Source organism: Bidens hawaiensis, unplaced genomic scaffold (genome assembly GCF_021521415.1).
Source record: "Bidens hawaiensis isolate Kalapana, Puna unplaced genomic scaffold, B.hawaiensis_p1.1 tig00027783_1, whole genome shotgun sequence".
NCBI classification, from domain to species: domain Eukaryota; kingdom Viridiplantae; phylum Streptophyta; class Magnoliopsida; order Asterales; family Asteraceae; genus Bidens; species Bidens hawaiensis.
The window spans coordinates 26197-37971 of NW_027494507.1; the positions used below are offsets into that span (position 1 = coordinate 26197).

Below are 11775 nucleotides of genomic sequence, written 5' to 3' on the forward strand. Positions count from 1 at the left end.
AAACCTAAGACATATGTGCTTCTGTGATGATTTTTGGTAAATTAATTAAGATGCTATGATCGGTGAAATAGTACAATCTTTTTAGTAGGATTTCTGTCTCGGTGAAACTAGCTGCTGAGTTGTGTAAAAATGCATGAAACATGATACTTGTTATATAATTGTTATGTTTTGACCAAAATACCCTTGCGGGGAATAATTGCTAATTGATTGCCATGATTTGACCAAATTGCCCTCATGGGGAATAATGGCTAATTAATTGTTATTTTGTTGACCAAAATGCCCTTACGGGGAATAATTGCTAGTAACGTACGTTATGAATACATGACACGTATATGATTGCTTACACATGTAATGTGTCACAAAAACACTTGTTTAAGTCACCCACGATTCACAAACGAAACACGAAACATGTTATGTGCATAGGTATTATGTGCCGGGTCTAGAGACTCGATAATATTCCGACACTTAGAAAAATCTCTTTTTGTTTTAGAACGTTAGAGAGAGTTTTTCGGTGACGCGCATCTTGGTGATTTAATTTGGGAAATTCTTCGCAAACAGTGAGTTTCACTTTCCCCTCTTTAAACTGTTTTCAAACGCTTTTCACTTGGGGGAGATAACATACTCCACAACGCATTTAAGATTTTGTTATAAATTATATATCACTTGTAAAGGGTAAGTGGCAAACGAAATATTTGAAGTCCTACACATCGAACCGGTTAATATTTAGAATAGCGAGTCACTGTTGAGTAGTACTACTGGGTTTGACAAACCCCACCCAACGCTAAACTCGACTGGAGGTCGAGCGGGTGTAATTTTGGCTAACACGTACCATGGTCTGGAGGACCTGGTGACAAGGCACTTATTTAACGAGTCAGCTTCGGTGTCGAATACTTAGTAATACTTGTTGTATAGACAAGCTACCTATCGATATATAATTGACATAACACTATCTGGTAACGCAAAACGCTGTAACGCTGTAACGCAAAACGCTGTAACGCAAAACGTTGTAACGATGAACGCAAACGCTAAACGATTTATTTCTATATAACTTGTGAACTCACCAACCTTGTGTTGACACTTTTAGTATGTTATTCTCAAGTAGCCGAGGCGGGCGCGCGGTTTAGGAACATGCATTGCTTGATAAACTTTTAACTATGCAAACTTACTTTTAACTGTTATCCTTGGTTTTAAATCGTCCTGCGTGACGTAACGTTGTTTCTATGGTTTTACGCTTCCGCACTTATTTTCATTTAAACGTTTTTATGGTTTGATTATAACTGATGATTCCGATCCTGCCAGTTCGCACCCTCTGACGGTAAAACTCCGTTAGTGGATTTTGAGGGTGTGACAGATTGGTATCAGAGCCATTGGTTATAGCGAACTAGAAGCTGCATGCATACTAGACTATAACCGCGACGACCCATTAGTTATAATGATACGCACTGCATAGATTTGTGTAGTCTTTGTTATCCTACCTCTTTACCTCTTTCACTCATACGCGCGTGCATACAAGGCTTACCTGTAGGAATGTCGACGCCACCCTCATCATCATCCGATTCGATGACGCATGCTCACGGGAAGGAACCGCAGTTACCTACCGCATCGCCACCCCGAGTAGTCCCGGAAATCGAAGCTCCCGCACCGAAGAGGTACCGCCTATCCGGAGGCATATACGAAAACGACGTTGGCTGGGATTGGTACCCTAACATGATCAGACGTATGGTCTATCGCGAACAAGTTCCCCCGTTACCTCACCCGAACCACCCTGCTTATCCCAACACCCTACCACCCATAACCGAACCTGTAGAGCGAGTTCTCGCAGCTGTCGTTTCTTGTTTGGAGCGTGATGTGGGTTACATGCGCTATACGAGAGCGAACGTTTCCGGAATGTTAAAAGACGGAACCGAGAATAAGGAGGAGATTGCCCGCATGGCAGCGGCAATGAAGGAAATGCAAGAGGCTAGTGATCAACAGATGAAGATTATGATGAAAAAGTATCCTCACCTTTTTGAAGGGCTAACCAAACACAGAAAACCGCAAAACCCGGCAAACCGTCAGACATCACCGGAGGTATGAATTAAATTTCGGGACGAAATCTCTTTCTACTAGGGGATGATATGACAAACTGAAAATTTTTTCTTACTCTTTCAGACACTCGTCACGACTTGACTCAAATTTTCGGGACGAAAATTCTTTAACATGGGAATGATGTGACAATCGTCAATTTCAGGTTAACTCCGTTAACTCAACTACGTCAATTCGAACTTAAGATCACTAAATCTATAACGCACACTTCATTACATTTAAACTAGGGTTTAAATGACGCTTAACACTTACTACATGTGTAGTCTTTCGGGATTTGCACCGAAACGCAAACGAGTTGACGCAAACGATTGAGGATTAAACGAAAAACGTCAACATAATAATTATGTGATAATTATGTGTTAACATATGTGTTACTTGATTATATGGTGTGTAATGCTAGACAATAAACAAGAACTAAGATAGTTAAGTTAGAAAAACAACAATTGAAAGTGAAGGGACTTGAGTGTAACTTGTATGTTTATAAATATAACCTTAATCACTTAACCCTAACTTATTATGATAACCCCAAGCTCCGATCGGCCCTCCCTCCCTTGCTCCCTTGGTAGCCGTCCACCATACACACACATTCAACCAAGAAATCAAGCTTGTGATTGAAGAACTAGGTGCTAGGAAGGTATAATTGATCATTCTATACATTCTTGTTGCTTGATTTTGATGTTTGTTGGGTTAACCACAAACCCTAAGCTGCCGATTTTGTGTATGTATATAGCTAATATGATTGTGGTTGATTGAATGATGATTTGATAACTAGATTGAATCTTGTTGCATGTTGATTGTTGTGTCTTTGATTTGAGTTCAAACACAAACCCTAATCAAGTATGTAATATGTAATTGATGTGCATGGATGGTGTTTATGGAGTCTAGAGGGTCATATGAGTGCATGATTGTTCATAGATTGTTAATATGTTGAGTTTGGATGTAAACAGTTTCTGGACAGAATGTGTATTTGATGTTTAAGTGACTGTAACGAAGTGTAAATATGAAAATTGGTTGAAATTATTGGTACTACAGTAAACTAGGTTGAGTCTAGTTTCCATAGAGTATAAATTTGTAATTTTTGGACAAGTAAAGGTTAACTTTTATGATTTTACAAAAACGTTGTGCAAAGCTGAGCTGTTAGACCTGCTGTTAGGTTATGTTGTAAATGTTATATCTCATGAACTACGAGACCAATTGGGTTGGTTCCACTTCTGGAAGTTGACTCATTGAGTTAAAAACCTAACCCAAGTGGTCTTGCATTTATTGGATTTTTCGTTTAACAGGAATTGCAAATAACATTCTGATTGCGCATGAATTTGACTGTTATGAGTTTGCTGTAATGATTTGATGATTGTGAGAAAACTATGAGGAATAAAAATGTAATAAAATATGTTCTGGAAACCTAAGACATATGTGCTTCTGTGATGATTTTTGGTAAATTAATTAAGATGCTATGATCGGTGAAATAGTACAATCTTTCTAGTAGGATTTCTGTCTCGGTGAAACTAGCTGCTGAGTTGTGTAAAAATGCATGAAACATGATACTTGTTATATAATTGTTATGTTTTGACCAAAATACCCTTGCGGGGAATAATTGCTAATTGATTGCCATGATTTGACCAAATTGCCCTCATGGGGAATAATGGCTAATTAATTGTTATTTGTTGACCAAAATGCCCTTACGGGGAATAATTGCTAGTAACGTACGTTATGAATACATGACACGTATATGATTGCTTACACATGTAATGTGTCACAAAAACACTTGTTTAAGTCACCCACGATTCACAAACGAAACACGAAACATGTTATGTGCATAGGTATTATGTGCCGGGTCTAGAGACTCGATAATATTCCGACACTTAGAAAAATCTCTTTTTGTTTTAGAACGTTAGAGAGAGTTTTTCGGTGACGCGCATCTTGGTGATTTAATTTGGGAAATTCTTCGCAAACAGTGAGTTTCACTTTCCCCTCTTTAAACTGTTTTCAAACGCTTTTCACTTGGGGGAAATAACATACTCCACAACGTATTTAAGATTTTTTTATAAATTATATATCACTTGTAAAGGCTAAGTGGCAAACGAAATATTTGAAGTCATACACATCGAACCGGTTAATATTTAGAATAGCGAGTCACTGTTGAGTAGTACTACTGGGTTTGACAAACCCCACCCAACGCTAAACTCGACTGGAGGTCGAGCGGGTGTAATTTTGGCTAACACGTACCATGGTCTGGAGGACCTGGTGACAAGGCACTTATTTAACGAGTCAGCTTCGGTGTCGAACACTTAGTAATACTTGTTGTATAGACTAGCTACCTATCGATATATAATTGACATAACACTATCTGGTAACGCAAAACGCTGTAACGCAAAACGTTGTAACGCTGAACGCAAACGATAAACGATTTATTTCTATATAACTTGTGAACTCACCAACCTTGTGTTGACACTTTTAGTATCTTATTCTCAGGTAGCCGAGGCGGGCGCGCGGTTTAGGAACATGCATTGCTTGATAAACTTTTAACTATGCAAACTTACTTTTAACTGTTATCCTTGGTTTTAAATCGTCCTGCGTGACGTAACGTTGTTTCTATGGTTTTACGCTTCCGCACTTATTTTCATTTAAACATTTTTATGGTTTGATTATAACTGATGATTCCGATCCTGCCAGTTCGCACCCTCTGACGGTAAAACTCCGTTAGTGGATTTTGAGGGTGTGACACCGGCACTAACCAACAGTCATTACTAGAAACATGAAAACATTCGGTGACCTTTTTCCATAAACTGTTATGTTCTCTTTTCCATCTCCAAGCCCATTTCAATAAAAGGGCTTGGTTCATGATTTTTAAGCCCGTGAGGCGTAAACCTCCTTTCTCAATCGGTAAGGTAACAATATCCCAAGCAACCCAATGGATTTTTCTCTTCTCCTCCGATCCTTCCCATTAAATCTTCTAACTTCCCATCTAAAGTATTAATGACGTCGGTCGAAGCTTTGAAAAGAGACATGTAGTAGATAGGGACCTTTCCATAACCAAATTTTTAAGAACCACCCTACCACCAATCGATAGAGAGGACGCTTACCACTTAGAAAGTCTCTTGTCGAACACTTCGAAAATAGGAGCCCAGTTATAGATTCTATTCATGTTCGCGCCAACCTTGAGACCCATATAAATTAAGGGAATTGAGCCTGCTACGCACCCCATCAAATTAGCCATTCTCGATATATCATTGTTATCAATTTTTTAATGAAACGTTGAATGAATTATCTACATAATTAATATATTTATATATTTATTCGTGTATGTTTATTTGTTATAATTTGGATATTATTTTGTGAAACTTTTCATTTAAGTTAAACTTAAAAGAAAAAAGAATCGTGTAACTAAATCCACATTGAGAAATTAAATTTGGGTTTGTTTGCAAAATTTGTTTTACATTTTACGTTTCTAATATTGATATTTTTTTATTGTATTTTAGTTTTATTTATTGTAAAGGAATTAATAATATACTTAGGGTTTGATGAAGAAAGGGTTTTGCATATAAATTAGATGTTATAACCCGTTTAAAAGCTATATGAGATTGATGAGACCCATGACCCGCTAATTTTTTTTTATTATCCGCTAATTTTTAATTATTATAAAATTGTTTCATAATTGTAAATAATATCTTCTTTTAAAAAAGTTGGATATTAATTTTTATTTTATTGCTATTTTATAGGATTTTTATGTCAAATATTTGGTTATATTATCTATAATCTATATAAACGAAAACCCAAAAATCCTAGGTGTCGCGATGTGGTCGCTCCCCCTTTTCTTGGAGTCACCAGATTTGCTTGATTTTTAAATGGAGACTTCTCATGCATTTGACCCGAATTCACAGGTATGGGTCTTACCAAACCCATATATTTCTTAAACGGGTTATAACATCTCATTAAATTAAAAACTAATCTCACCAAATTATTGATGTGAAAATCCTATAAAATAGGTATACTAAAAATTAGTCGATTTATTTAAAAAAAGATATATAAAATTTATAATTAAAAAAGCGATTTATAGTAAATAAAATAAACGGGTTTTGGGTCTCATCATACCCATATAGCTTTTAAACCGGGTTTTAACATCTCATTTATTTGTGAAACAATTTATCATCAAACCATAAGTATATTATTAACTTTCATACAATAAAAAAAATAAAAATTCAAAAAATAAATAAATATTAAAAACAAATAATATAAAAGACCTAGTGAAAGAGAGATTCACAGCGAAGAAGGTACCCTTAGGCTATACTATTTGAGAGAGATGTTATGACCCGTTGAAGGGTTAAACGGGTCATACCAGGCTAAATCAACGAGAGACTTCCATTCTGAAATCAAGTAATCTGGTGGTTCTAGAAGAGGTGGGAAGCGACTATAATATATATAAACGAAGACATAAAAATCCTACGTGTCGCGATGTGGTCGCTCCCCCTTTTTTTAGAGTCACCAGATTTGCTTGATTTGTAAATGAAGGCTTCTCATGCATTTGACCCGAATTCATGGGTATGAGTCTTACCAAACCTAGATATTCCTTAAACGGGTTATAACATCTCATTAATAAAAAATTGTTCTCACCAAATTATTGATGTGAAAATCCTATAAAATAGGATATACTAAAACTTAATATCTTATTTATTTTAAAAAATATATATATTATTTAAATTAAAAAACCAACTTTATAGTAAGAAAATAAATGTGTCTTGGGTCTCATCAAACCAAAAGTATATTATTAACTTTCATAAATATTTTTTATAACTAAAAAACCAATTTTATAGTAAAAAAAATAAACGGGTCTTAGGTCTCATCAAAACCATATAGCGTTTAAACCGGGTTATAACATCTCATTTATTTGTGAAACAATTTATCATCAAACATAAGACATAAGTATATTATTAACTTTCATACAATAAAAAAAATATAAATTCAAAAAATAAATAAATATTAAAACAAACAATATAAAACAACCCCCGTATTACGAGGGATAAAAACTAGTTTTTTTAATATAATAAGATGTTATAACTCGTTTAATGACTATATGGGTTTGGTGAGAGCCATACCCATGAATTGAGTTTAAAGAAATATGATACCACCGTTTACAAATAAAACAATCTGATGGTTTGAGAAAAAATAGGGAGGTTTCGTTTATATATATTTAAGATAAAATTTGTTCCGAGCCTAATCAAATATTTAATAGCGTTTTATTAATTAAAAACAGATTATATTTGAAACAACAATAAAACCTAGACTTATCAACGACAAGTATCCTTTTCAACTGCAACTTCGAAGAAGCTAACAATGATGTGCTCATGTTTACGGTTTTATTTTCCCTTCTAAATTCTGTTCAATAAATCTGTAGGCGTTGATTTGGACTTTGGTGCGAAGACTTTAGACTTGAGTCTAACTTTCTAGCTCTCTTGAAGTATATAAAAAATCAACATATTGTGTGTGATACATATTCCACAATAATAATAACAATAATACAAATAATCAATATGAGGCCGGGAAGCTCATCTTCTCATGCACCACCAGCAGAGAAAGAAAAGCTACGTAGAGATCGTATGAAGGATCTCTACTCTACACTAGCTGCTCTCCTTAATCTTCAACCATATGTAAATCTTTCTATCTCTATAGATATACACACATGCACTCGGTTTACATAATTTTCCATTGTTTATATATACCTCTAACTGATTCAGAGGTAGTAGTATCTTAATGAAATTATTAAGAAGTTACCAAACAGTCCATGTAATCATAGTCGGGTTAGGTTGAGTTAAGATTGACGCTGCGATAAATTCTTTACTCTTGAGGTTAAAAATGAAGGATTACTTATTATATATGTTCTATTATTTTATGTACCAAAAGTTTTACAAATAATCTTTAAACAACCATGTATTACACACAATCACCACTGCTTAAAAACAACCATTGGCGAGTTTCAGAATCGTCCCAAAATAGTCGCATGTGCCCGTTTGAATCTATTTACAATCACTTTATCAGGCGGTCACTTTTCCAGATCGTAGTGACCACAACGAGTTTTTATTTATTTGTCTACTATTTTCAACTGTTTTCGCGACCAATTCTTATTTTTTTATTTTATTTTTTAAAAGAATGTAATTTCTGACTGAAATATATTTTTATTACTTACATTAACTTAATATTTTTATATCTTCTAATTAAACTAGCGACCATTTTCAGATTACTTAGTTTCTTGTGATGAATTATATCCTAGTTAAACTAGCGACCATTTTTGTGTTCAGTTAGTTTCTTGTTGCTGTTCGAAAAAAGAAATAGTTTCTTGTCACTAATATTGTGACCATTTGGTAAACAATACTTTTGGGGTTGCAAAAACTTAATATTTGGAACAATTACAGGAAACCAAGTCGTTGCCCTCGTTCTTAGATCAAGCCACTACGTCACTTAAACACTTGAAGGAAAAAGTATACCGATTGAAGGTTCGGAAAGAAAAGCTAGAAAAGGAAGTTAACCGTAATGCTGAGTCGAGCACTCAACACGGGTTAAAGTTGGTTCACGTAACGGAGCCAGAGGATCAAAAACTAGAGGTTAACTTGATATTCACGGAGAATAACAAGAGAGTGGTACCAGTTGAATTGTACAGAGTCATAGAGCAAGGTGGTGCTGAAATTACGAGTTTATACTCGCGTACTGTCGGTCACAATATCTATTGCACGATTCATGCTCAGGTTTATATCATCTTCTATCACTTTTCAAAACATGCACCCATAAAAGAAAAATATCGCAAGTCTTAAAATCCATGGTAAATTGGCTACCAATTATCTAAGAAAAAAACAATTAGGTTAATATATGTTGTTAGTCAATAAACAAGCATTAAAAACTTACTAATTAATCAAACGTAGTTATATATGTCATATGTTTTATAACTAATAATACATTGTCTTTTATAACGCACCAAAAAGAATAATTATAAGGCAATTGACCTAATCTGTTTAAGGAGAACATTCATCAAGACAACTTCGTTTAACTAAATTAAAAAATAATGTGTAATTGTAATAGGTTTTAGGCATCTATATCACAAATGAGTATGTGATAGTTGATGTGAACTACAGAATCTCGTAAACTATAGAGTTTTTGAAAGTCAGTTAACAATAATGTAAATCATGATTAATGACTTCAAATACGTATTTTTTATTTGTGTAGGCTTTTCAACCTCGATTAGGGTTTGACGCCAAACAGATAGAAGCTCAACTGAGGGAACTAGTTTACTAGTCAAGACATAATTTGTACTAGGATATAGTTATATTTTGTTCTAGTTATTTGATTTTGCACTAATGTGTAAATTCTGGGTGTATGATAAAAGTATACCGGCTGTCATGGGTAGGCCCCTCTAGTTTAATTGATTGCTGTGTTCAAATTGACTTGTAATAAAGTTTTTGATGTGTTTAAAATTTTGATATATATTTTGATGTTCTGAAGTATGTATTTTGTCAGTTTGATCCATTGAATCAGTACTATATAGCTGATTTTGTTGAATCTTGTTTCTTCAGTTTGGTCCCAATTCGTATGTTGTTGTGTTCCATGTTCTTAAGACTGGTATTTTGTATTTAATAATAAATTATAAAGATCATCTGAAAAAAACGAGTAGAAAATCTCTTACTTGTTAACTAATTTCCTAAAATAGACAGCGCATTTTTAACGTATTCCTTATATAATCATTACGTTAAATTCCAAAAAGTAGAAACACTTAAAAGTAGCCTAACCATTGTATCAATATTTTAGTAATGTGAGACAACCATTCGGTCAACATACGGCAAATTCAATGCATAACCTTGCTAATAAATGGTATTTATATTAAGAGAGGGAAAAAAGTGCCTTAGCGGGCCAAACAAGACAAATATACGAAAATGAACTTACACCAACTAGCGAAGCTTAGATAAAGACGTCCACGTGCGTACATGGGAGGGGGTGGTTTAAAATTTTCGGTAAAGAACAAGTATATTTACACCATTGAGCAAAAATATGCTGGGGGGGGCCAATCTAGTCAAGACATGTTTCTAAATTTAGGCCTATTAGAGAAACATAAATAACCGAGGGTCTTTATTTCGTCCAAAGTTTTCTGTTGGTTTGCATCTGAGCTCGAGATACACGAATATTTACTAGCCTTCTAAATACACAAAGGTACTATGATTACAATAAGATGAATTATATTTTCGAGCTCATCCTCCGGGACCCATATAAAAAGATCAAAGATATCTCTAGTTCAAAAAACAAAGAGAGGATTTAATGAACATAGAATTCAATTCACGTAACAAAAACAATTTTGGAACTGGCAATAGTACATCAATTTGCTTTTTGCCCACGTGCTAGATATTGATACATTTATGTAAAAACTTTGAAGTGATAAAGATGTTTCCAAAATTCCAATATGTTCGATTTCTTCCTAGAGGGGCCTACCCATGACAGCCGGTATTTTTTAAATTGTACCAACAATTCAAACCAACACCGCCAGCAATTCACACCATCATCGTCATACAATCAAAATGTTATTTTTGTTTACGATGATCCGTCATGTCTGGTCATTGATGTAAAAATACATGCTAAATCAATAAAGTTGACTCAAACCATTTTTTAAGCCTTAAGGACGCCGTCTTTTGTTATAAAAGTAACTAGTATTTTGACCCCTGCGTTGCGGGGGAGGTTGTGTGAAACTGTAACTGAAGAAACTAACGGCGTTCAAACGTAATTGTGAAAGATGCACTCACGCAATACCTTGTTAAATCATGCAAAGATTATTATTTATGGTAAATTTAATCAGGATCATCTATTCATAGTAGTTGAAACTTGAATTTTGGTTTGATGTCGTCATGATCTTCACAAATGAAGTATACAGTTATCATCTTCTTGGTGTACCAGTTTTGGTACAGTTTGAGCAATGTATGTTGTACCATGTGCAGTGGGCATAGATGTCTTTGAGGCGGCCATGCATGTGAAGTTGGCTTGTTGTCATTTTGAAAGAATCATATATTGTTTAAATGAAAATAAATGATTTACAACTTTTTTTTTCCGTATAGATTAGTCAAGTACCATGTTGTTTGTCGAATTATTGCCTGTGAGATCACAAATTATGGCTTTGTATTCTAGTGGGCCTAGAAGATCCCATGCAACTGCACAAGTAACAAACATAGGCAACAGATTGCGCTCGAGTTCAAGCCAAGTTGATAATGCATAAGCAAACAATATGCAAACACATAGTGTCATACAGCCAGCAAAGAGACATCTTTCACCTAATAAATGACAACAACAACAGGAACACCGAAGCTAATTAGGCAGCCATGAGGCTTCAAGCGTTGATGAAAACTTTTAAATACTTAACATAGACTAACATGAACCAAAACAGCCACTAATAACTTTGAAATGAAACCAACAACATCTTGAAACTGGAAAAGAAGAGACATATAAGGTCAAACAAAATGATATATATATCTAACAAACCCACTAAGCAAAAACACTTTAGTAATAGAATAACTATAAGTCATAATACTGAGATTAAAGCTAGAATGCCTGATAAGTACCACATAGATGCATACCTATTTAGTTGAATATGATTAAAAAAAATTAGCATTACTTAGAATCCAGCAAACTTTAAGTGTTTATGACATTTTTTTATTATTTGAATTT

General features: G+C 34.4%; 1 protein-coding gene across 1 annotated transcript; it reads left to right on the forward strand.

The window, feature by feature from the left end:
• The first annotated feature begins 7431 nt into the window (after positions 1–7431).
• Positions 7432–9366, forward strand: LOC143575893 (transcription factor bHLH167-like). The gene is made up of 3 exons (XM_077060145.1): positions 7432–7730; positions 8493–8822; positions 9298–9366. Exons 1-3 carry the CDS (start codon positions 7614–7616, stop codon positions 9364–9366), a joined length of 516 nt encoding a protein of 171 aa, XP_076916260.1. The 5' UTR covers positions 7432–7613.
• The last annotated feature ends 2409 nt before the right edge of the window (positions 9367–11775 follow it).